Below are 25,694 nucleotides of genomic sequence, written 5' to 3' on the forward strand. Positions count from 1 at the left end.
TTGTACAGATTTCCATTTTATTTTAGCATATACCAAAGAAGAATCACATTAACTGTTTCCTTACAATCATTCCATATCCATTCCTTTGGTTCGAATCCTGTAACTTCCAGAATCAATTGCTTTGCAAGAGTTCCTCCAGAAGGATTGCAGATATTCAAGGGAACCCTTCTTAAGGGAAATTTGGGATATGTCATAGATGCTGACCTCATCAGCTATGCCCAGATGGTATAAAAGAATGCAAATTGAATCACATCTCTCTATTTTCCAATAATCTAGAGAGAATTTTGTTCACGTGAGACCAGACTGTAGGGCTGATGTGTTTTGAAGGAAGGAGTTGATTTCTCCATTAGCATTTGACCAAATAAGAATTTCATGGAATCATACTGCATGGAAGCAGGCTACTTGGCCAAACTCATCCATGGTTCGGTCAAGTTACTGAGCTAGCGCACAAATTTGATCCTGAGGTACCAGTTTGAGCTCAGCCATGACACAAGGCAATCTAAATTTACTTTTTAAAAAAAAACTTGTATTTCAACAAATTTCATGATATATGCCAGTGATATTAAACCTGATTCTGATATTTTATATCTATCTGCTAGATTCCATAATAATGAACACTAAACTATTGGATTGTCATAAAAGCATTCATTCGTCAAGGAAATTTTGCCTTCCTTGACTTAAAGGCAACTCCTGGTCCACCAATGTTGGTGTTTTTGCTTTCTTAATTAGGAATGGGAAGTAATTTGTCAGAAGTATCAATATCCTGTGAATGAATACATCCTTTTAAAAAATTAAGCTGAAAGTAATTTGCATAAATTAGTTCGCTAGCTACATTTGAAAGTTAATTGTTATCATGTGTTATAAATTTTTTGGCCCATTTGGTAACTTGCTAATTAACTGATTACTATTTATCAATGACAGTGTAATAAAACCTTCCTTTGAATATATCTGATTTTTTTAGGACTGAACGAAGAACCTCTTACTGGTTATGTAGTGATGTTCAATGCTTTTGGCGAAGTTGCTGTTTTCTGTTCAAAGCAGTTTGAATACATTCAGTGTTCAAAGGAGTGGAGTATATCTTGGATTTTAAGTGGTCTTAACAGTGTTTATGTTCTTTGATAGCATGAAAGAATACCATTTAAGTGTTTAGATTCTCATTTACGACAGTTATGTGTGTCGGTCTTAAAATAGGCAACTTTCCTTTTTTGAAACGTGCTTAGATCTTGAATAATAACAATTTTAACATCTTCATTTGTTATGTTCTGATTTTTTTTTGAATGTGACTTAGTTATGAAGGTTTTTCATTAAAGCAAATAGTTTCAACAAACTGTGAGAGTAGGATGATTGAGGTACAATTATATATAGAATGTGAAGGAAAAATGCACCATGGGGTGACAAATCTTCACTTTATGTTGCATGTGCTCACCCAGGCATTTCCCATTTCTGGTTCAAAAATGCACTCTTGTTTGTTTAGATTCCTGCATCTGCTGTTGAAATGCCAGGATCCACTGATGTCTCTGGGTTGAATGTTCAGTTTGGAGCCTTGGAGTTTGGATCAGAACCATCTCTCACTGAATTTCAAACAGGAAGTACAGAGACCATCAGTCAAACACAAAACCACTTGTTTTCAAATTCTGTAAGGTAAACTCGCATCCTCTTCTTCACCAACTTCCACTCAGTTTTGCTGGTTTTGAAAGCATCACTTGTATGTTTCAGTGTAAAGAAAATTGGATTAAAGTCATCTTTCTGTTGTTTTCTATGCACTGAGAAACAATGTTCTTAATTAGCATTGTCTTAAGACTGGGGACGTCAGAGAAATTTCAATATGTGGAGGAAAAGCATTGTTGGAATAAGATAAAGGATAAAGTTCTAAAATTATAGTAGTTGCATATTCTGTATGTACACTGTTAGCACTGAATGGGAACAGTTCACTTTCTGAAACAGATATGTTTATAAAAATTAAAATTGCCATGTTATATTGTTGTTTGTAGTGATTCAGTGTCACAGTTTTTATTAATATCCAGTGCAGTTGAAGAATCATCAAATCCATCTGCCATCACCTCTTCCAGTTCAGCGGTTTCCCAGAACACAACGGTGACTTCAACGATGGATCAGAATTCTGTGCATGGAATGCCGTATCAAAACTCTGTGGATACATCTCCAAAAGAAGCTTCTTTGCAAGTGAGTATCAAAATAGTGTTGAAATACAAATTTGAATTAATCTTTTTAGGGCTGTGAAGTTTTTGCCGAAGAAAATTGTGTGTAAGCAAGATTTTGGACAAATGAGAGTGAAGGGAATTGAAAGCTGAGGCGGAAGTTAATTCAGGGAAGATAGGAGCTTGAGTGGAACTTTTAAACTCCAGTGTGGACTGATTGGGGTGAAAATATATCCAAAATTATAGTGGACTAGTGCATTATAGTAGGCTTCTGTTTGATGCCCCAAACCAACTGTTGAAGGCAAGGTTAACACAAGGTGCAATGCTCTATCAAGAGGTTACCTTAAGGGAGCTTAATTATAGAGGAAATAAAGCTTAGGTAAATGAGCATAACATATAATTTGGGTTCAAAACATTCACTTGGAGGAATAATGTTCCTGGAGATAATGCAAATAAATGTGTTTTACATTCGTAAGGCCAGTGATGTTGTGGGGTTGGAACTGGACTCTCTCACGGTGGTGTCTGAAAAGAGGATGCTGTCTAAGTTGCATGCTATCTTGGTCAATGTCTCCCATCCACTACATAATGTACTGGGTGGGCACAGGAGTACATTCAGCCAGAGACTCATTCCACCAAGATGCAGCACGGAGTGTCATAGGAAGTCATTCTTGCCTGTGGCCATCAAACTTTACAACTCCTCCCTTGGAGGGTCAGACATTCTGAGCCAATAGGCTGGTCCTGGACTTATTTCATAATTTAGTGGCATAATTTACATATTACTATTTAACTATTTATGGTTTTATTACTATTTATTATTTATGGAGCAACTGTAACGAAAACCAATTTCCCCCGGGATTAATAAAGTATGACTATGACTATTATGGATGACTTGCTATATGTCAGATGCCAAATATATTTAAGAATCAAGCAAAATTCGGAATGTGGCCTTAAATTGGAAAAAGTTCAAAGAATATGAGAAATTATTGGCTAACATAACAAGGGGAACCTGTTTTTTAGTGTGGGAGAATGTTGAATGTATAAATAGTTTTAAGGCATTCAAGATTGTTTATTGTCATCTTTGTCAACACAGTGTGCATAAAGAACTTTTTAAAAAAGCTATAAATATAAAAGCAATCCTATAAAACACAATGTACAAGTAACTGAGTGTGAATGATAGGCTGATTAAAGGCATTTAATCACTCATATCAGACTGAGGGACTTGCATCTCTATAAAGAAGATCAAATTAACACTGCATTTAAGGTGGTAAGATGTTTGATATGACAAAGGAAAATGGTGATGCTTGCCTATTCAGCATCTTATTTCAAGGTTAACTAATCATTTGATCAAAATGAGCAGTATCAACATTGAGGGAAGATGTGCTGCACCGTCAATCAGTTCTATGCCCTTGTGTGCACTTCTATCCAGAGTATCAGTGACTGAATTCCTAACAACGTGTGACTGGAAAATTTGTAGGATTTAAAATATACCTGAAAATTAGTGGTTTTGAAAATTTCATCTTTGAAATTTTAATCCCTAGATTAGGCATGAGGGGTACCTTTGTGTGAGCAGACTATTTGGACCTTACAGTTGCATTGCAAACATGTGTTTGTACTTGAGCACGACATCTTGCTTCCATTCCAGGTAAAAGGGGTGCAGAATAAACATTTAAACACTTCTTAATTCTTCGGTTATCTGTGATGTTAGGTGAGCAAATATTCAATTTTTCTGTAACCTTAAATTTGTTTCAATAAAATAGATTAGATAGCTATAACAGGAAAGGTGAATTAAAAATGCTGATTAAGTCAGATAGCCAGTGGCATCTGCATGAAAAATACTGATTGGATGGGATAAATGATATAGGGAGACCCCAGGGTAGTAACTTGGAACAGTTTGTAAGTCAGTAATATATGGAAGAGAAGTAGCTGTGGTGGAAGAGCAAGCAGGGGTGGGATGAGTGGTTGACACTCAGCCTCACTGACTGAGTGCGTGGCAGAGACTGTTTGGCTTGACCTAGCTCCAATTGTTGCAGGTCTGGGAGAGAAGGCACGGAGAAATGTACCTTCTTCCCTCATTACCTTTTCCCATCTGGCATCTCCCATGGCCACTAGCAAATTTATCCCTATCTGCTGTGCCTTTCTCCCAAACACTCATTCATTAAACATGAGATGTCCATTAGTCGGGCATTTATAACCTGGGAAGGACCTATATACGATGAACCAGGGTGGCAGCGGGACAGGTAAGAAACTGATTCTGCCCAAACCTGAGTGCATTCTACCTTCTGTTTTAATTTCAGAATGCCATCATCTGCAGCTCTTTGCTTTTGTTTTAGATGAACAGCAGATAGTTTATTCCATGACTAAGAGATCCTTAACAGCAGTCAGACATTTCTATCTTGCATTTACAGAACAGCCACAATGGTCTTGGGGCACAACAGGCACTTGAAGGTGAGTCATATATAACTGAACATTATTAGCTTATGTTTATGATGTGACTACAGTGTTAACATCGTTCTTTCGACTGAAGTGAGAGTTGGGTATATGGTATTTGATCAAGCAGTATGGATTTACAATCTGTATTAATGTTCAAAATTCTGTCCTGCATTCTTTTTTTTTCACTCAAGCTTGTTTCACTATCCTGGTTATGCTACTTGTTTTGCATATGTAAATTAAGGATTTAAATATGAGGCAGAAGTAATTTGGCTATTAGTGTATGCTTATGCAGATTATTGTTATAATAGATGTTGTAATGGTCTATTATAACAATAATCTACACAAGGATACACTGATAACTAGATATTGTACTTAATATTATTAACAGCAGCACTGCTCCAAAATACCATCTTTGTTTATCATCTTTGAGACCATTTCAGTTTCATTGCCGATGTCCGAGAGCATTTGCCCTAGAATTTGCGATGAAAATAATGACATGCTTTCAGCACTGGTTGTCACACTGCAGAAAGTCTTGACAACTAACTTCTGAAGTATGAAGTATATAAATTGTGAAACACTGTCAGTGATTCACCAAAGCATTTGATGTGAACTGCACCATATGACTTGGTCACTGCCTGAAAATACAGTAAATTTGATCTTGTTTCACAGCTTTAATGGTATACTAAGTTTTTTTTTCTAAATAACCTTTCTGTTCGTTAAGTTTATTCCAATTTATACCAGAATGATTATTTCTAAATTGCAATGATTATAATTTTTTTAAGCTTGATTTTGTGGCATCAATAATAAGCCTGACTGAGTCACTAATTTTGCACTTGATTAATGTTGTTAATTCTTCATGTAATTTGATCAGTATACTAGAATTCTGAGGCCTGTTCAATATTTTGTTTTATTTATGGCCCTCAACCATTGTGATCTAACATCACATTCCCTTTCTGTTTAACTACAACTGAATTTCATTTTCACAACCATATTTAATGTATACTTTTGTGATGATTGTACCAAGGAAAATAATTCTGCCACTACCTTTGCTTGGATAATCATGTCATGATCCTAAGTCTGTTGTATATCGAGACTTGCCTGATAAGATAGGCAATTCTTCAGTTTTACATTCTGAACAATGAAGCTCTTGAGTGAGGGTAAAACGGAATGTTAAAGAGTGTGTATATTGCTGCCGATTTTAATAAGCCTAATAATGAAGATTTCTGCAGTAAATCATATTCTTTAGAGTATGTCCTTTTGTATTTCAATAATTAAACATTTTTCAATCAGCATTGAAGGATATGAAGAATCTTCCACTTGCAAATCTAACTGCCTTGGAGTGGAAAGATTTGGGAGATTAAGAATGCGGCAGCATTAACACACCCCATCATTGTCACAGCTATTTGGGACTCCCATTCTAGATCCTACCCTGTGTGTCAGCATCTGTAAATATTGCTAGCAGTGTGATATATCTCTGTTACATCATACTAGATTAAGCCCAGTAAAGATATTGAGGGCATGAGCTCTACGCCATGCTGTATGTAGTGTACTTTATGAAATTCTTATTATGTGCTCTGTGAAGTAGAGTCAAGAATAGCTTAGTAACCAGTGTCTCTGCAGCATTTATTCTGCATGATGTGTCATGGTTAATCAAAACTTTTGATGTGTGATATTTAAAATGTCTTGATTGGTCTTGATATTTGCATGAATGGGGCTTTGCATTTTTATTGTGTTGTTCCTACTGGACCATTTGTAGCTGTGGAGTATTTGCATAATTTTGTCTTGCACATGTTTAAGACCAAAGTCTTTTATATTGCTTGACTTCCAGTGTCTCTGCCAGGAATTCTTTAACTATTACCTACATTGCATTACCTCCCAAGCAGCTAAAGGTGTTCAGTGTTGCCCTTACAATACTCCTTTTTTGACTTTTACTGATTTTGCTCTAACTGTTGTTCTTAGGTTCCAAGATTAAATCAACTTTTTTATGAAATTGCCTCAGTGGGATAAGCATCATCTTAAAACTTTTTGTTTAAATCTCCAGAGAGAGAGAGAGGAGTATGTATTGCTTGTTACCAATCTCCACAGACAATCATATAGCCAATGTGCAACAGACACACCTAAAACAGCATAAACACAAAAGTAGAAGATACCACTTTCTGAATTAAGTTGAGGACCATGCTATACTTATGAGTGCTCAATTAATTGGCTCGAAAATTTCATCTCAGTCATTTTATGCAAAAACAACGGTTTTTGTGTGGAAACAAGTTAATAACGTAGTGTGCTTTTAGTAATAGTACACAGGAACTATATTCCCCATGTTCTATATCATTGCCTTGGGAAGAGCAGAGCAGAAGGCAGGTTGTAGCAAATTTTCCTTTCTTTGTCTTGGTTATCTACCCAAAGATGCTTTTGAGTGGTCCAGCAAAATGGAAGGTTCAGCTGGTAAGGTTTTTAGAAGAAGCGGCAGGTACTAGAATCTTTTGTCCTACCGTGAGGGAACTGTATGATTTCTTTCTCTGTGCTGACTGCCTGATAGACTCTTAGACATGGGGAACAAAAAATGTATATTTTGTATACCCTTGTGCTAAATGAGGAACCGAGCAACAATGATGTCTAAGTTCAAGCACATAGCTGAACATACTGATGTGAAGTACCATTTTCTGAGTTCCTTGGTTACCTCCAGGGTCATGTGTTAGCAATTATTAGACTATACAGAATAGATTTGAAACTTGTTAAGTTTGCTCTCTAAGTTATCACTGATCAAAAGTTGTTGGTCCTAGTATCGCTAAAGTAAATCAAAATTACAAATGAAATTATTCTTATGAAGGCTTTATTCAGCAGAGTCGGTTTTTACCAAATTATTTTATCAACCATTGATGTCATCGATGTTTCATTTCTGCTTTCAGTGCCACAACATTCTTCTAACTTGAACCAGACCATTGAATTGCCCAGCAGTTCTCTATCACAACATAGCAGGTATGGACCTGTGTGTCACCTACTCATTCTTTCTTGAAAGGTACCAATTTAATATAAAATAATGAAAGGAGTGTAAGGAAACGGTTTTGAGGGTGGAAGGTAACAAGGTATTGAATTAAAAGGTGGTTGTGCTTGCAAGCTTGATTACAAGTGAATCTTAAGACAACTATTACAAATGAAAGACATATCATTTTAGTTTTGTGCTAGTTCTGGCATAGCATAGCGGTTAGCACAGCGCTCTACACTACCGGCAATCCGGGTTCAATTCTTTCCTCCATCTGTAAGGAGTTTGTACGTTTTCCCCGAGACTGCATGGGTTTCTTCTGGGTGCTCTGGTTTCCTCTCTCAGTCCAAAGAGGTACCGGTTGGTATGTTAATTGTCCCATGATTAGGCAAGGGTTAAATCGGGGATTGCTGAGTGGTGCAACTGGAAGGGCCTATTTTGCGCTGTATCTCAATAAAATAAATGAAAACTTTAATCTTTCCTATAATAAGTTCAGCAGAAATGAACACAGTACTCATAAATGCCACCTTGCCAGAGTTTTATAAGCTACAACATTATCTCGTGGCTCTTGAACTCAATCCCCTATTCTCATGAAAGGTCACAGACCTGCAGAGTTCCCTGTGTCTCTTTGTACAGGTGACACTTGGCTCGGCGTGTTTTTGCTCTTATCTCGATTTCCAACATTTGTAGTTTTATTTTTAGTACGTGTTTTTTTTGTAGTAAGCTCTATAAATTAAAATTTACAAGTTTTATATAGGGATAAGAGAAACCCCAGATAACATCTTGGTGAGTAGTCTCTCATTCCCATCAGCTCCAGAATTTCCATTAGTTCGTAAACTAGCAAACTGATTTAATAGGGTGGTGAGACTCTATTTTTTAATGACTTTTTCCACTATTTAGTTTTTTAAGATCCATATTTAAGTTCGCTGTCGTGTACTTAAGTTCAGTCAAATTTATCCTTTTAATTTTTTAAGCAGTTCCATGCCAAACCATCAAACCAGCAGCCTGGTTTCAACTGTCTCTTCACTGACCACGAGCTCATCGCATGCAGTAAGTATGCAAAATGTTTTGTTGCCTTTGAGCACAAGTCAAAAATCTTCTATTACTGGCATGCGAGATGTGGGGGTAGCTTAACCAAGCCCACAGTTCTGTCCTTCAGGATTTTCAGGAGTAATGTTGAGTGAGCTCGTTCTTGACTTTAGACTTAGAAATAATGAAAGATCAGGAGTGTGCTTCCAAGTCAGAGTGGAGACCATGCCCAGCCACAGATTGGGAATTTAATATCCAGCAATACAGGTAATACGGAAGGATAGGCAGGAAGCTAAGGGAGGTGGGGTGGCACTCTTAATTAAGGATGAGATCAGGGCTATCTAAGGAGCCGAATGTTGAATCCATCTGGGTAGAGATTAGGAATAGTAAAGGGAAAAAGTCACTGATGGGAGTGGTCTATAAATAAAATAAAGGCATCCATTAGTCTTGCGAGACCATGGATCTGCACCTGGAAAGTCTTCACTCTCCAGGGCACAGGCCTGGGCAAGGTTGTATGGAAGACTGGCAGTTGCCCATGCTGCACGTCTCCCCTCTCCACGACACCGATGTTGTCTAAGGGAAGGGCAAGGGCCGATACAGCTTGGCACCAGTGTCGTTGCACTGTGTGGTTAAGTGCCTTGCTCAAGGACACAACGCGCTGCCTCGGCTGGGGCTCAAACTCATGACCTTCAGATCACTAGTCAAATGCCTTAACCACTTGGCCACGTGCCCATATGGAGTGGTCTATAGGCCACTGAATAATAACATTACAGTAGCACAGGCAATAAACGGAAATATTTGAGGCATGTAAGAATGGAACAGTATTTATCGTGGGGGGCTTTAACTTGCACGTAGATTGGGTGAATCAGGTTGGTCAAAGTAGTCTTGAGGAGAACTTCATAGAGTGCATATGTGATAGCTTTCTTGAACAGCATGTTACTGAACCTACAACAGAACATGCTTTCTTGGATCTGGGCCTGTGCAATGAGACAGGTAAAATTAGCAATCTTGTAGTTAGGGATCCTCTTGGAAAGACTGATCACAGTGTGATTGAGTTTCTTATACAAATGGAGGGTGCAGTAGTTCAATTTCAAACCATTGTATTATGCCTAAACAAGGGAGACGACAATGGGATGAGCCCTCTCGTTTTTATTCAGATTTTTCTCCGTACTGTAATAGGTGTAATGTCGAAGAGGCCTCTCTAATTCGTATGTTTTGGTCCTGCCCGCGGCTTGATAAATTTTGGAAAGAAGTATTTCAAACTTTTTCGGAGCTTTTTAAAGTAAACTTTAAACCCAACCCTCTGACTGCCTTGTTTGGCATTGTTGGAGGAATGATTTGCATATTTTGGCTTTTATTTCTCTTTTAGCCAGAAGAGTTTTGTTGCTTAAATGGAAAAATGCCGCTCCACCTACTCATGCCCATTGGTTGATTGATCTTACATTATATTTAAATCTAGAGAAGATTAGGTGTTCTATTCCTATACCTAGACAAGGTTTTTCCACATGGGGACGTTTTTGGAATTACTCTCACAATTTTCGATTTGGTCAGCAATGATGATGGCTATTATATGTTTGAATTTATGATTATATGTCAGATTTTTTTTTCTTTTCACCAAATGGCTTTTTTTCTGTTTTGTTGTGGGGTTTTGATTTTGCTTTAGATTGGAATAAAATACACCTTTTCAATATTATGGTTAATTTACAATACATAGTTATGGGGAAATTCAATTTTTCTTTCTTTATTAATCTTTTTATTGATTTTTTTAAAAAAGCATACAGTCAAGAGGAGAATTAGTTCAAATATATATATCAGTAACAATATAAACCAAGATTAAGACAAACGTCAAAATCATAAGATATTGTTAAACTAGTATAAAATATATAATAATAAAAAAAATGAAAATAGCAACTCTCCTCTTACCAGTTTATGAAGAGAAAGGAAAAGAAAAAACCACTACACTAAATAAAACAAAAAAAAAGGGACTGGGCAGTCCATTTTGAAGATACGACCAAAAAAAGAAAGAAAGACTTTCTGATCAAATCTAAAACTTCCGAAAAAAAAAGATTGAAAGAGTAATAAATCAAATTAAATGAAAATATTGTTTGAAAGGTTGCCATATTTGCTCAAATTTAAAGGATGTATCAAATGTCCGACTTCTTATTTTTTCTAAACTTAAACAGGACATAATGGAGGAGAGCGAGTAAAAGACCGTAGGTGGATTAGAATCCTTCCACTTCAATAAAATAGCTGTCCTAGCCAGTAAGGTCGAAAAGGCTATCATACGTTGAGTGGAAACAGGAATATTTCCTGCTTCTGATGAGATAATCCCAAAAATTGCCATAAGCAAGTGAGGTTGTATATCCAGATCCAAAACTCTTGATAGTGTTTTAAAAATATCTCTCCAAAAGTTATCTAGCTTTATACAAGACCAATACATATGAGTTAAAGTGGCCAACTCAGTATTACATCTGTCACAAATAGGATTAATATTGGGGAAAATACGCGCTAGTTTATCCTTTGACATGTGGGCCCAATACCTTGAACTGTATCAAGGAATGACGGGCACAAATAGATGAGTTGTTAACCAAATGAAAAATTTTACTCCATTGATTATCTGAAAATGACTCTTGAAGTTCCAATTCCTAAGCGCGTTTAATTTGATCGTTAGATATCATTCGTAAACTCAATAACTGTTTATAGATTATAGCTATCAACCCTTTTTGAAATGGTTTAAACTGAAGGAGAACATCCATCATATTAGGTGGATAAGCAGAAGGGTAATTTGGTAACAAACCACATAAAAAGTTCCTAATTTGTAAATACCTAAAAAAGTGTACATTAGATAAATCATATTTATCTGCTAACTGAGAAAAAGACATTAAATAGTCCCCTAAAAATAAATCTGAAAAAGTTATTATTCCCTTGGTTTTCCAAATTAAAAAGGCCTTATCCAAAGTTGATGGTTTAAAAAAGTAATTGAGATAAATATTACTAGAAGGAATAAAATTATTAAACTCAAAAAATTTGTGAAACTGGAACCAAATTCTTAATGTATGTTTAATAATGGGATTAAATTCTTGCCTGCTAATCTTAGAAAGCAAAAAATTCAATCTTGTTTCTGTTTCCATAATACCATAATGTATTTTGTATTCGTCTATGCAAGTAATTAATAAAAATATTGAAAAAGCCAATGGGATGAGGGAGGAGTTAGATAGGGTAGACTGGGAACACAGGCTATATGGTGGGATGGTTGAGGAACAGTGGAAAACTTGCAATGAAATTTTTCACCGTGCTCAACTAAAGTATATTCCAGTTAAAAGCAAGAACAGTAAGGGTGGGGAGAACCAGGCTTGGATAACTAAGAAAACAAAGAAAGGTATCAAACTTTGTACTCTTGTGTACAAAGTTGCCAAGAGTAGTGGAAAACTTTAAAAAGCAACAAAGAACCACTAAGCGAGCGATAAAGAAAGGGAAGATAGATTATGAAAATAAACTAGTGTAAAATATAAAAACAGATAGTAAAAGTTTTTATAATTATATAAAGCTTAAAAGGGTGGCTGAAGTGAAAGTAGGTCCCTTGGAGGACAGGAGGGGGAATTGATATTAGGTAATGAAGAAATGGGAGAGGTTATAGTTGAGACTTTGGTGATAGTTTACCAAAATTTTCTGGACTCTGGGCCGGTCCTGACAGATTGGAAGAAAGTGAATGCCACGCCACTGTTCAAAATGGATATAGGCAAAAGGCAGGTAACTATAGACTGGTTAGTTTAACATTTATAGTTGGGGAAAATGCTTGAAGCTATCACTAAAGAAGAAATAGCGAGGCATCTGGAAAGAAGTGAATCCATCAGATAGACGCAGCATGGATTCAGCAAAGGCGGGTCCTGTTTGACAAACTTACTGGAGTTCTTTGAGGATATAATAAGCACAGTGGATAGAGTGGAACAAATGGGCGTTATTTACTTGGATTTCCAGAAGGTGTTTAATAAGGTGCCACATAAAAGACTTGGTTTGATAGATTTTTGCATATTAGGGGAATTAAGGGTAACGGGGAAAAGGCAGTAGGTGGAGATGTGTCTGTGGTCAGATCAGCCATGATCTTATTGAATGGCGGAGCTGGCTCGATGGGCCAAATGGCCTACACCTGCTGCTATTTCTTATGTTCTTATGATTCAAATATCCTCAACACCCACAAATTTGCAATGTAGTGCTAGGTTTTCTGGCCTTAATTAAAATTCTATAGGTTTGAAGTTTGAGAGAGAGCAGAATATGGTAATTTAGCAGTTCACTGATTTGATTCAATAATAATATTACCCAATGTCAAGAGGCAAAAACTCATACTTAACACCACATTTACAAAGTGTGTTAGCTTTTGACGACAGGTTTGTTGACAAAGTTTCATTTCCTTAACAGAAGGGAACGATACACTCAATGGCCACTTTATTAGGTACACCTGTATTTGTTCATTAATGCAAATATCTAATCAGCCAATCATGTGGCAGCAATTCAATGCCTAAAGCATGCAGATATGGTAAAGAGGTTCCCAGTGTCCCTTATGAGAAGTCTCTATATGTCCCTATACGTCCTCTCTATGTAACATAGGTTTCCTCCAGGTCGTCTGGTTTCCTCCCACGGTCCAAAGACATATAGGGTTGGTCATTGTAAATTGTCCTGTGATTAGATTAGATTATGCGGACACTCAGTCCTCATTTATTGTCATTAGAAATGCATGCATTAAGAAATGATACAATGTTCCTCCAGAGTGATATCCCAAAAAAAAGGACAAACCAAAGTCTTAACACTGACAAGACCACATAATTATAACATATGGGTACAGCAGTGCAAAGCAATACCGTAATTTGATAAAGAGCAGATCATGGGCACGGGATTAGGAAGGTTAAATCAGGATTGTTGGGGTTTGCTGGGCAGTGCGGCTGAAAGGGCCTATTCTGCGCAGTATTGCTAAATGAATAATGATGTGCCACTTATACTCTTTATTCTCTTCAGCATACAAATGTTGACAGCAGTTTGCAGACTTCTACAACCTTCCCCACCTCTTTGACGTTTGCAACAATTACTACATCATCAGTTAATGTCTCCAGCAGCTTAAGTGCAACCACCAGTCTTGGACTGAATGTCAGTAGTCCATCTATGGCAGCTGCTGTCACAAGAGCAGTTCCTTCTGTATCTTCAGGTAGAAAGCTTTTTTGTTTATAAATATCTACTCGAGATTAAAATACTGAAACAATTAATTAAAATGTTATTGTTGTACTATAGCAAATGGATTAGTTAATGTGCAGTTTTTAGAAATTTGTGGTAATGGTTAGAATTGTTTTTTATGTTTATTGGATTAGTATTGGAAAGGACACTAAAGGGCCCACCGTTAGCACCTTTTAATGCCCTCTCAGGAACTCTGATCAACATCTCATCTGAAACACTACCCTTACAACAATGAGGCACTCCCTCACTTGTCACTGTCTTTCACGTTGTTTATTGTAGATGTACACCAGCTCCCCATGACTCCTTGCAACTTTTATCTTCATCCACAGGAGCTGAAGAAGATTGTCCCTTCAGAAATTGAAATACATTCCTTGGAATGTGGTAAATGAGCGGACCTTGATCATAAAGGCAGACATTAAATGGGTCTAATTATAAGATATGTCAAATTTATCTCATCCCTGGTGGTCACAGAGAAGAAATGTGATAAAGACCATAAGATATAGGAGGTCAATTAGGCCATTGAGTATTGCTGCTGTTCCATCCTGGCTGATTATTATCCCTTTCCACCCCATTCCTCCTGCCTTTTCCCCATGACCTTTGACACCCTTGCTAATCATGAACCTGTCAATCTCTGCTTTAAATATACCCACTGACTTGGCCTCCGCAGCCGCCTGTGGAAATGAATTACACAGATTAATCACCCTATGGCTAAATAAATTCCTTCCCTTCTCTGCTGTAAAGGTACATCCCTCTATCCTAAGACTATGCCCTCTGAACCTAGATTACCCTACAAAAAGATGACAAGCTTCTGATTGAGCAAATTAGGTAAGGTAAGACCGTGAGATGTAGGAGCAGAATTAAGCTATTTGAGTCTACTTAGTCATTTCATCATGGCTACTCCATTATTTCTCGGCCCTAAACTCCTGCCTCCACAACCCCCCCGACCCCACCCTGACCAAACAAGAATCTATCAATCTCTGTCTCAAATGTTCGTAAAGGCTTGGCCTCCACAGCTGCCTCTGGCAACGAATTCCACAGATTTACTGCTCTCTGGCTGAAGAAATTCTTCCTCATCTATGTTCTAAAAGGACGCCCTTCCATTCTGAGGCTGTGTCCTCTGGTCTTAGGCACTCTCACCAGAGGAAGCATCCTCTCTACATCCACTCCATCAAGGCCTTTTACCATTTGATAGGTTTCAATGAGGTCACTCCTCATTCTTCTGAATTCCAGTGAATTCAGGCCCAGAACCATCAAACACTCGTGACTAGCTGTTTTAAACTAGAATCATTTTTGTGAACCTCCTTAAACCTTCTCCAGTTTTGGCACATCCTTTCTAAGCTGGGACCCAAAAGTACTCACAACTACTCCAAGTGAGGCCTCACCAGTGCTTTACAAAGTCTCAACATTGCATCCTTGCTTTTATATTCTAGGCCTCTTGAAATGAATGCTAACATTGCATTTGCCTTTCTCACCACAGACTGAACTTGTAAGTTAGCATTTAGAGAATCCTGCACAAGGACCAAATCCCTTTGCACCTCAGATTTTTGTATTTTCTCTCTATTTAGAACATATTCAACCCTTTCATTTCTTCTACTAAAGTGTATGACTATATACTTCCGACACTGTATGCCATCTGCCACTTCTTTGACCATTCGCATAATCTAAGTCCTTCCGCAGTCTCTACTTCCTCAAAACTACCTGCTCCTCCACCTGTCTTTATATCGTCTGCAAACTTTTACAACAATGCTATCAATTCCATCATCCAAATCATTAACATATAATGTAAAAAGTATCGTCCCCACACAGACCCCTGTGAAACTCCACTAGTCACTGGGAGCCAGCCAGAAAAGGCTCCCTTTATTCCCACTCTTTGTCTCCTGCCAATCAACCACTGCTTTATCCATGCTCGAATCTTTCCTGTAAAACGCATGGGCTTATAACTTGTTAAGTAGCTTTATGTATGGCACCTTGTCAAAGGCCTTCTGAAAATCCAAGTACACAGCTTCAGCTGCTTCCCCTTTCCCCTATCCTGCTTGTTATTTCTTCAAAGAATTCCAACGGATTTGTTCAAAGGTCCAATTTAATGTCAAAGAAATGTATACAATATACATTCTGAAATGCTTTTTCTTTGCAAACATCCATGAAAACAGAGAAGTGCCCCAAGGAATGAACGACAGATAAATGTGAGAACCTCAAAGTACCCCGTGCGGAAGCGACAGCGAGCATCAACCCCCCCTCCCCCCACCGACAAAAAAAAAAGCAGTCATCAGCACCATCACCAAGCACTCAAGCGTGGGCAGAACAATAGCAAAGACACAGACTTGCAGTTACCCCAAAGACTTTGTGTGACACACAGCATTTGATATACTGTAGATTCTCTCCTAATAAGGGAGGAAAGGGGTGTCAACGTTTTCCCAGCGAGTGGGGAGACAGAACAAACAGCTCGCTGGTTTACGATGTTAAAAAGTCCGTTACGTTGTTTTTTTTTCAAGCTCTGTGCCTGAAGATCACGAAGATCCCAGGTCTTCAGGCCCACAGCAGATATCCTGACTCCCCCGATGACACACGGGTCTCCTGTCGTGACAGTGACCCTCAAATCGCCCATCTCCAGAGCCCCGAGATCTTAGGCTTCCGAATTTGAGCTGGGCTCTCAGGCCTAACCCTTGGCGTGCCAAACAACGGCCAGTCCTGAAACCCCAAGAACAAGTCCCATTCCTGGAAAGATTTGTAGTGTGTAACTCCAGGTTAGGGTCTTGAAAAGAACCCTGAAAGGGGAAAAGTAAAGATATTAAAGATGGAAATAGAGCTGTTTTCGAAGATGCAAGCAAAGGAGTCGTCGTTTAGCCCCATCTTCTCCGCCTCCATCTCCTCATGCAAGATTTTCCCTTGAGGAAACCATGCTGACTATAGCCTATTTTATCAAGTGCCTCCCAAGTACCCCAAAACTTCCACCATATTGCTAGTGTCTTCCACAGTGAAGACTGATGCAAAATACCTAGTCAGTTCGTCTACCATTGCTTTGTCCCCCATTACTACTTCTCTAGCATCATTTTTCAGTGCTCTTGATATCCACTCTCACCTCTCTTTTATACTTTATGTATCTGAAGAAACTTTTGATATCCTCTTTAATATTATTGGACAGTTTACTTCTGTATTCCATCTTTTCCTTAATGACATTTTCAATTGCTTTCTGTTGGTTTTTTAAAAGCTTCCCAATCCTCCAACTTCTCACTAATCTTTCCTCTATTATATGTCCTCTCTTTGTCTTTTCTGTTAGCTTTGACTTCTCTTGTCAGCCATGGTAGTGTCATCATGCCTTTAGAATACTACTTCCTCTTTGGGATGTTTGTATCCTCTGTCTTCTGAATTATTTCCAGAAATTCCAGCCATTGCTGCTCAGCCATCGGCACTGCCAATGTTCTTTTCCAATCAATTCCAGTCAACTCCTCTCTCTTGCCTCTGTAATCTCCTTTACTCCACTGTAATACTGATACATCTGACTTCTCCTCAAATTTCAAGGCGAATTCGATCATGTTGTAATCATTTGCCCATAAGTGTTCTTTTACCTGAAGGTCTCAAATCAGTTCCACTTCTTTGCATAACGCCCAATTCAGAAAAGCTGATCCCCTAGTGAGCTCAACCATGAGCTGCTCTAAAAAGCCATTTCAAAGGCATTCTAGAAATTCTCTCTTGGATTCCCAGTCTACTTGCATATTGAAATCCCCCATGACTATTCTAACATTGCCCTTTTGACATGCATTTCTATCTCCTGTTGTAATTTGTAGATCACATCCTTGGTATTTGCATATAACTCCCATTAGGGAGTTGTGTCATGCCTACATCAATCTTGCCAATGTGTAACTTTGCTACAAGTTCATCGACCTTATTCCATGTACTGCGTTCATTCTAATATAACACAAAGAAACATAGAAAACCTACGGCACAATACAGGCCCTTTGGCCCACAAAGCTGTGCCAAACATGTCCTTACCTTAGAAATTACATAGGGTTATCCATAGCCCTCTATTTTTCTAAGCTCCATGTACCTATTCAGGAGTCTCTTAAAACACCCTATCTTATCTGCCTCCACCACCGTCGCTGGCAGCCCATTCCACGCACTCGCCACTCTCTGCGTAAAAAAAAAAAAAATTGCCCCTGCTATCTCATCTGTACCTACTTCCAAGCACCTTAAAACTTAAGCCCTCTCGTGCTAGCCATTTCAGCCCTGAGAAAAAACCTCTGACTATCCACATGATCAATGCCTCTCATTATGTTATACACCTCTATCAGGTCACCTCTCATCCTCCGTTACCCCAAGGAGAAAAGGTCAAGTTCACTCAACCTATTCTCAAAAGGCATGGTCCCCAATCCAGGCAACATCCTTGTAAATCTCCTCTGCACCCTTTCTGTGGTTTCCACATCCTTCCTGAAATGAGGTGACCAGAACTGAGCACAGTACTCCAAGTAGAGTCTGACCAGGGTCCTTTATAGCTGCAACATTACCTCTCGGCTCCTAAACTCAATCCCATGGTTGGTGAAGGCCAATGCACCGTATGCCTTCTTAATCACAGAGTCAACCTGTGCAGCAGCTTTGAGTGTCCTATGGACTTGGACCCCAAGATCCCTCTGATCCTCCACACTGCCAAGAGTCTTATCATTAATACTATATTCTGCCATCATATTTGACCTACCAAAATGAACCACTTCATACTTATCTGAGGTGAACTCCATCTGCCACTTCTTAGCCCAGTTTTATATCCTATCAATGTCCCGCTGTAACCTCTGACAGCCCTCCACACTATCCACAACACCCTCAACCTTTGTGTCATCAGCAAATTTACTAAACTAACCCATCCCTCCACTTCCTCATCCAGGTCATTTATAAAAATCATGAAGAGAAGGGGTCCTAGAATGATCCCCAAGGCACATCACTGGCCACCGATCTCCATGCAGAATATGACCCGTCTATAACCACTTCTGTGGGCAAGCCAATTCTGGATCCAAAAAGCAATGTCCCCTTGGATCCCATGCCTCCTTCCTTTTTCAATAAGCTTTGCATTGGGTACCTTGTCCAAATGCCTTGCTGAAATCCATATACACTACGTCTACTGCTCTACCTTCAACAATGTGTCTAGTCACATCCTCAAAAAATTCAATCAGGCTTGTAAGACACGACCTGTCTTTGACAAAGCCATGTTGACTATTCCTAATCTTATTATGCCTCTCATAAGTCCTGCCTCTCAGGATCTTCATCATCAACTTACGAACCACTGAGGTAAGACTGACTGGTCTATAATTTTCTTGGCTATCTGTACTCCCTTTCTTGAATAAGGGAACAACTTCCCGTCTGCATTGATGATGCAAAGGTCATCGCCAGAGGCTCAGCAATCTCCCAGAGTAGCCTGGGGTACATCTCGTCCGGTCCTGGTGACTTATCCAACTTGATGCTTTCCAAAAGCTCCAGCACATCCTCTTTCTTAATTTCTACATGCTCAAGCTTTTCAGTCCGCTGAAAGTCATCCATACAATGGCCAAGATCCTTTTCTGTAGTGTATACTGAAGCAAAGTATGTCTTCTCCGGTTCCATACAGTTTTCCACTGTCACAGTTGATTGGTCCTATTCTTTCATATCTTATCCTCTTGCTCTTCACATACATGTAGAATGCCTTGGGGTTTTCCTTAATCCTGGTTAATTAATTAATTTTCCTTAATCAAGGCCTTCTCATGGCCCCTTCTGACTCTCCTAATTTCATTCTTAAGCTCCTTCCTGTTAGCTTTATAATCTTCTAGATCTCTATTATTACCTAGTTTTTTGAACCTTTTGAACATTTTTGTTTTTTAAACGCTTTCCTAACTTGTCTGTTCCTATTCCTCTCCAATGCAATGGTAAAGGAGATAGAATGCTGTCCCACTGTCTGACCAGGTTAATTTCCCCATACCAGATCAAGTACAGCTTCTCCTTTTGTAGGCTTTTCTACATATTGTGTCAAGAAACCTTCCTGAACACACCTAACAAACTCTACCCCATCTAAATCCCTTGCTCTAGGGAGATGCCAATCAATATTTGGGAAAAGAAAATCTCCCACCATGACAACCCTGTTGTTATTACACCTATCCAGAATCTGTCTCCCTATCTGCTCCTCGATGTCCCTGTTGCTATTGAGTGGTCTATAAAAAAATCACCCAGTAGAGTTATTGACCCCTCCCTGTTCCTGACTTCCACCCACAGAGACACAGTGGACAATCCCTCCATGACCACCTCCTTTTCTGCAGCTGTGACACTATCTCTGAGTAACAGTGCCACGCCCCCACTTCTTTTTGCCTCCTTCCCTGTTCTTTTTGAAACATCTAAAGCCTGGCACTCGGAAGTAACCACTCCTGCCCCTGAGCCATCCAAGTCTGTGTAATGACCACCACATCATAGCTGGAAGTACTGATCTACACTCTTAAACTCATCCGCTTTGTTGATAATACTCCTTGCATTAAAATAGACACACCTCAAACCATCGGTCTGAGCGCATCACTTCTCTATCACCTGCCTATCCTCCCTCTCGCACTGTCTCCAAGCTTTCTCTATTTATGAACCAACTGCCTGTTCCTCCGTCTCTTCAGTTCGGTTCCCGCCCCCCAGCAATTCTAGTTTAAACTCTCCCCGATAGCCTTAGCAAACCTCCCCGCCAGGACATTGGTCCCCCTGGGATTCAAGTGCAACCTGTCCTTTTTGTACAAGTCACACCTGCCCCAAAAGAGGTCCCAATGATCCAGAAATCTGAATCCCTGCCCCTTGCTCTAATCCCTCAGCCATACATTTATCCTCCACCTCATTCTATTCCTATACTCATTCTCACGTGGCACAGGCAGTAATCCCAAGATTACTACCTTTGTGGTCCTGCTTCTCAACTTCCTTCCTGACTCCCTGTAGTCTGTTTTCAGGGCCTCCTTCCTTTTCCTATCTATGTCGTTGGTACCGATATATACCGTGACCTCTGGCTGTTCTTCTTCCCACTTCAGGATATCGTGGATGTGATCAGAAACATCCCAGACCCTGGCACCTGGGAGGCAAAGTACCATCCATGTTTCTTTCCTGCGTCCACAGAATCGCCTGTCTGACCCCCTAACTATAGAGTCCCCTATCACTGCTGCCATCCTTTTCCTTTGCCTACCCTTCTGAGCCACAGGGCCAGACTCTGTACCAGAGGAATGGCCACTGTTGTTTCCCTTAGGTAGCCCCCCCCCCACCAACAGTACTCAAGCAGGAGTACTTATTGTTAAGGTGGACAGCCACGAGGGTACTCTCCAGTATCTGACCCTTGCCCTTCCCTCTTCTGACTTACCCACTTATCTGTCTCCCTAGGCCGTGGTGTGACTACCTGTCTACAGCTCCTATGACTGTGGCTCCCTGACCAGATGAAGGTCATCGAGCTGCATCTCCAGTTCTTTAACACGGTCCCTAAGGAGCTGCGGCTCGATGCACCTAGCGCAGATTCTACACAGGCAACCTACCTCGCCTCAACCCATTATCGCCCAAGTCCCGTTGAACCAAAGCCCTCCTGCTTTGTCTCCCTCTACTCCGTTGACCGCTCCTCTAACTCCCGCTCTATAAAGCTGTCTCCTTTTAAACTCTTCTCGCTGTTCTAACTGGCTGATGTCCATGCACTTGCGCAGTCGTGCCTGAATCAAACCGCTGAAGAAATAACATTTTTAGTCCTGTATTCTCCTTTTTCGATTTTATCCGCCTTTTAAGTTGCAACTCATCCTGTTGACTGCAATTTTACCCTATCATTAGCCTCTCCTTGCTGGGAGTCTCTCTACACATTGCCTCTGTTTGCAAATCTCATCCACAACTCTATGACTCCGGTTCTCACCGCCCGCCATATTATTTTAAACCCACCTGGTTAACTTTAGCCAACCTGCCCACAAGGATATGGGAAACTTTTTTGGAGTTCAGGTGTAACCCGTCCCTTTTGTACAGATCATGCCTTCCCCAGAGGAGATCCCAATAATCCATAAATCCAAACTGCTGCCCCCTGGAATAGTTCCTCAGCCACATATTCGCCTGCCAGATCATCCTACTCTTACTCTCACTGGCATGCAGCATAGGCAACAGTCCCAGAGATTACTACCCTGGAGGTCATCTTTTTCAGCTTTCTACATAGCTCCCTAACATCTCTCTTCAGGACCTCCTCGCCTTCCTATGCCATTAGTGCTAATTTTTACCAAGACTTCTGGCTGCTCACCCTGGCACCAGGGAGACACCTTACCATCCGGGTATCTCCCATCGCGCCTACAAACCTCATCTATCAACACTACAGTCCTCTTCTGAGCCATAGCACCAGACAATGTGCCAGAGACCCGGTCGCTATGGCTCCCTCGCTAGTTCGTCCCTCTCAATAGTATCTAAGGTTATATACATTGTTGAGGGAACAGCCATCTAAGGGTAGCTACCTCCCTGTAGCTCCTGCCTAATAGAGTGATAATGAGTTTAAGCACATTTGTATGTTGTATAGAATGAGTTTTAAAAGAACTAAATACGCCATGACATTTTCTTCATAATTTACACATTTTTAACATTTTTTCATTGCAGGGAAGGCTCCACCAAATCTTCCTCAAGGTGTGCCTCCTATTTTACACAATCAGTACATTGTTGGACCGGGTGGACTGCTGCCTGCGTATCCAGTAAGACTGAATGAACTTTATTAGTTGAATGTTGCATTAATTTTCAGGAATTCTCAGTGTTTTTGATAAGTATTCTACAGTTAAGGAAAAAAATTACTTGTTAACAAATTGAAATATTTCTTCAGGGATTTTGATGTTTGTTTTTCTTTTTGTGAAATAGATTTATGGCTATGATGACCTCCAAGTACTTCAGTCAAGACTACCAATGGTTAGTTTGATCTATTGCAGATTGTTTGTTGGTTGAATTGTATCTTGATTACTGCTTTTAAAAGTTCTTAGAAGGGTCAGTGGCACTTTTGCTGTGCACAAGCCAAATCTGTGCTATTTTCATGTAAAAGTAGTCTGGGGTTCAGAAGGATTAGATTAGATTATGAGGACAGTCAGTCCTCGTTTATTGTCATTTAGAAATGCATGCATTAAGAAATGATACAATGTTCTTCCAGAGTCATATCACAAAAAAAAACAGGACAAACCAAAGACTAACACTGACAAGACCACATAATTATAACATATATTTACAGCAGTAACATATGATACAGCAGTTTCAGACATGCTGATGACATCGTACTAATAGCTGACTCAGAAACAAAACTTGAAGAACTACTCACTACAGTGGCAGCAGAAAGTAACCGCAGAGGCCTCTCAATCAACACCAAGAAGATAGAAAGCATGGTCATCTTCAGAAAGACAAAACATCACATAATGTGTGATCAAGATCGGAAATACAAACATCAAACAAGTCAACAAATTCAAATATTTTGGCAGCCTAATAACAAGTAATGGCAGGTGCGACACAGATATCAAATACAGAATAGCAATGGCGAAAGAAGCTTTCCAAAAAATGAAGACCATATTAACAGACAGAAAGATGAGCACGTACACTAAAAACAGAATACTGCAGTGCTACATTTATTCTATCCTGACTCATGGAAGTGAATGCTGGATCAATTCTCCAGCAATGGAAAAGAGACTAGAAGCAACTGAATTATGGTTCTACAGGAGAATGTTAAAAATATCATGGACCACACACACATCAAATGAAGAAGTTCTCAGAAGAGCCCAAGCAGTTTGATCACTCATACCAACAATGAGAGAAAGACAACTCAGATTGCTAGGACACATCATGCGGAAAGATGAACTAGAAAAACTCATACTCTCTGGAAAGATTGAGGGGAGTAAACCTAGAGGAAGACCTCGGCTTATGTACATAAAAAGCCTAGCCAGGTGGCTACATATCAAGGAAATGAAGTCATCCAAAAAACGAAGGATAGATCTATATGGAAAACCATGGTTACCAAAGTCCGCCTTGGATATGGTACCTAGACAGACAGACAGTTACAGCAGTGCAAAGCAATACCATAATTTGATAAACAGCAGACCATGGGCACGGTTAAAAAAAAGGTCTCAAAGTTCCGATCGACTCCCGATAGCAGGCGGCAAAAGGGAGAAACTCCCTGCCATAAACCTCCAGGCGCCGACAACTGCCGATGCATTGGAAGCACCCAACCACAGCCGACTCTGAGTCCGTCTGAAAACTTCGAGCCTCCGACCAGCCCCTCCGATACAGCCTCCCGAGCACCATCCTCTGCCGAGTGCTTCGACCCCGCCCCTGCCGCCGAGCAACAAGCAAAGCCGAGGACTCGGGGCCTTCTCCAGAGATTCTGGATCACACAGTATCAGTGGCAGCGAAGAAGGCATTTCAGAAGTTTCTGCAGATATTCCTCTGTGCTGTCACATCTGTCTCCATCAAATCAGGATTGTGCACGGCACCCTACTTGACAAATAACAGATAATCATTCACCGGAGTGGCTGCTGCGTGCTGCCTCACGTTGCCATCTTCTCCTCCTCATTGATGGAAACATCCAAATATTCATTTGTAAATTGTTCCATAAACATATTTGCCTCCTTTGTTTTGAGTGGACTGCCAGAAGCAAAATGGACTTAAATTCCCAGAACTTCACACTGCCTGCTGTTATCCCAAAAAGTTTTAACAACTTGAAATGTGGTTGCCAGTTTTAGAAAATTGAGTATTGTGCACGGAAGAACACTGCACATTACTCACCTGCATTTCTTTTCCAAAATAGTACTTTGGCAACCATGAGACAGCTAAGAGTTCTTCAATTATGTTGCAATTCAGGTCCAATTTAAATCTTTCCCCTCTTATGTCAAAAGATAAATTTATAAAACTTTAGGATTATTTATTCCGGAGGCATGTAGTTGTTGAGTATATTGGGGGTAAAAGCAGATCAATGGATTCTGTTTGTCAAGGATAGAGATATCAGATGGGACCGTGGACCAGGTAGACAATTAGCTATTTTTTAAAAAAATTAAGTGGTAGAGGAAACATAAATAACCAGAGACCTACTATTTCTTCTTGTATTACTGCTAATCCAGCATGTATTTTTCTTACTTTTTCCTTCACCTTTCCTCCTACCCTCCCCACCCTAAACAATTCCCACTATGGTAGGATTATTATGGAATGGCATTCCCTGCTCCAGCCACGGCACTTGCAAGCAGAGATGGAAATCTTGCAAGTAATCCATACTCAGGTGTGTTTTTTTTTTAACCAGATCCTTTTGAATTGTGTTCTCTTGCCTTTTTGTCTTTTGAGAATTTTTTATTCAGCAAGGTAGTTGAATTTGTTCCATAAATATTAATAGGCTACTAATAGTCTCTCCCTCAATTGTGCAAGAGTAATTATAGTTTATATTTCTAATTTTAACAATTATGGTCATTTTTCAACATTTAATACATATCGAGTAATGTTGCTCTTGATTTTTTTTTGAAATAGGTCTCTATTCTCAGTCTGTTGCGTTCAGTTAATACTTCAGACATTGATACCAAATGAATTACTTTTTAATATATTTTAACAAATTAGAAATTCATTTATAACAATAGAAGTTACTTGTCTTTTTTACTGATCCACATTATATCAAGTCCTCTCATACGTTTTAGGTGACTTGACGAAGTTTGGCAGGGGTGACTCTGCTTCACCTGCTCCAGCAACAACTTTAACCCAGCCTCAGCAAAATCAGACGCAAAGTCATCACACCACTCAACAGGCCTTCTTAAACCCAGCCTTGCCTCCAGGTTACAGTTACACAGGGTTGCCATATTATGCTGGTATGCCTGGAGTACCCAGCACATTCCAGTATGGACCTGCCATGTTTGTAAGTAATTTGTACCTTTAGTATTGTACTG

The 25,694-nt window shown here is 39.6% G+C and overlaps 1 protein-coding gene and 1 non-coding gene across 11 annotated transcripts in view; both read left to right on the forward strand.

Moving 5' to 3' along the window:
- The window catches only part of ubap2a (ubiquitin associated protein 2a), a 90,349-nt gene that overhangs the window by 45,389 nt on the left and 19,266 nt on the right, over positions 1–25,694 (forward strand). For 8 of the 10 annotated variants that reach the window (XM_063042756.1, XM_063042757.1, XM_063042754.1 and 5 more), the window contains exons 14-23: positions 1,475–1,641; positions 2,025–2,181; positions 4,562–4,601; positions 7,493–7,562; positions 8,541–8,616; positions 13,606–13,792; positions 22,402–22,493; positions 22,654–22,701; positions 24,961–25,042; positions 25,449–25,663. In XM_063042756.1, coding sequence (XP_062898826.1) covers positions 1,475–1,641; positions 2,025–2,181; positions 4,562–4,601; positions 7,493–7,562; positions 8,541–8,616; positions 13,606–13,792; positions 22,402–22,493; positions 22,654–22,701; positions 24,961–25,042; positions 25,449–25,663 — 1,134 coding nt within the window. The remainder of the gene's footprint in view (positions 1–1,474; positions 1,642–2,024; positions 2,182–4,561; positions 4,602–7,492; positions 7,563–8,540; positions 8,617–13,605; positions 13,793–22,401; positions 22,494–22,653; positions 22,702–24,960; positions 25,043–25,448; positions 25,664–25,694) is intronic. The other 2 variants (XM_063042752.1, XM_063042753.1) reach the window with 2 other exon arrangements.
- Positions 7,181–7,261, forward strand: LOC134344643 (small nucleolar RNA SNORD121A). Its single transcript, XR_010017489.1, has one exon. It is a non-coding gene; the product is annotated as a small nucleolar RNA SNORD121A (small nucleolar RNA).

This window comes from Mobula hypostoma, chromosome 3, assembly GCF_963921235.1.
Source record: "Mobula hypostoma chromosome 3, sMobHyp1.1, whole genome shotgun sequence".
In the NCBI taxonomy this organism is placed as follows: Eukaryota; Metazoa; Chordata; class Chondrichthyes; order Myliobatiformes; family Myliobatidae; genus Mobula; species Mobula hypostoma.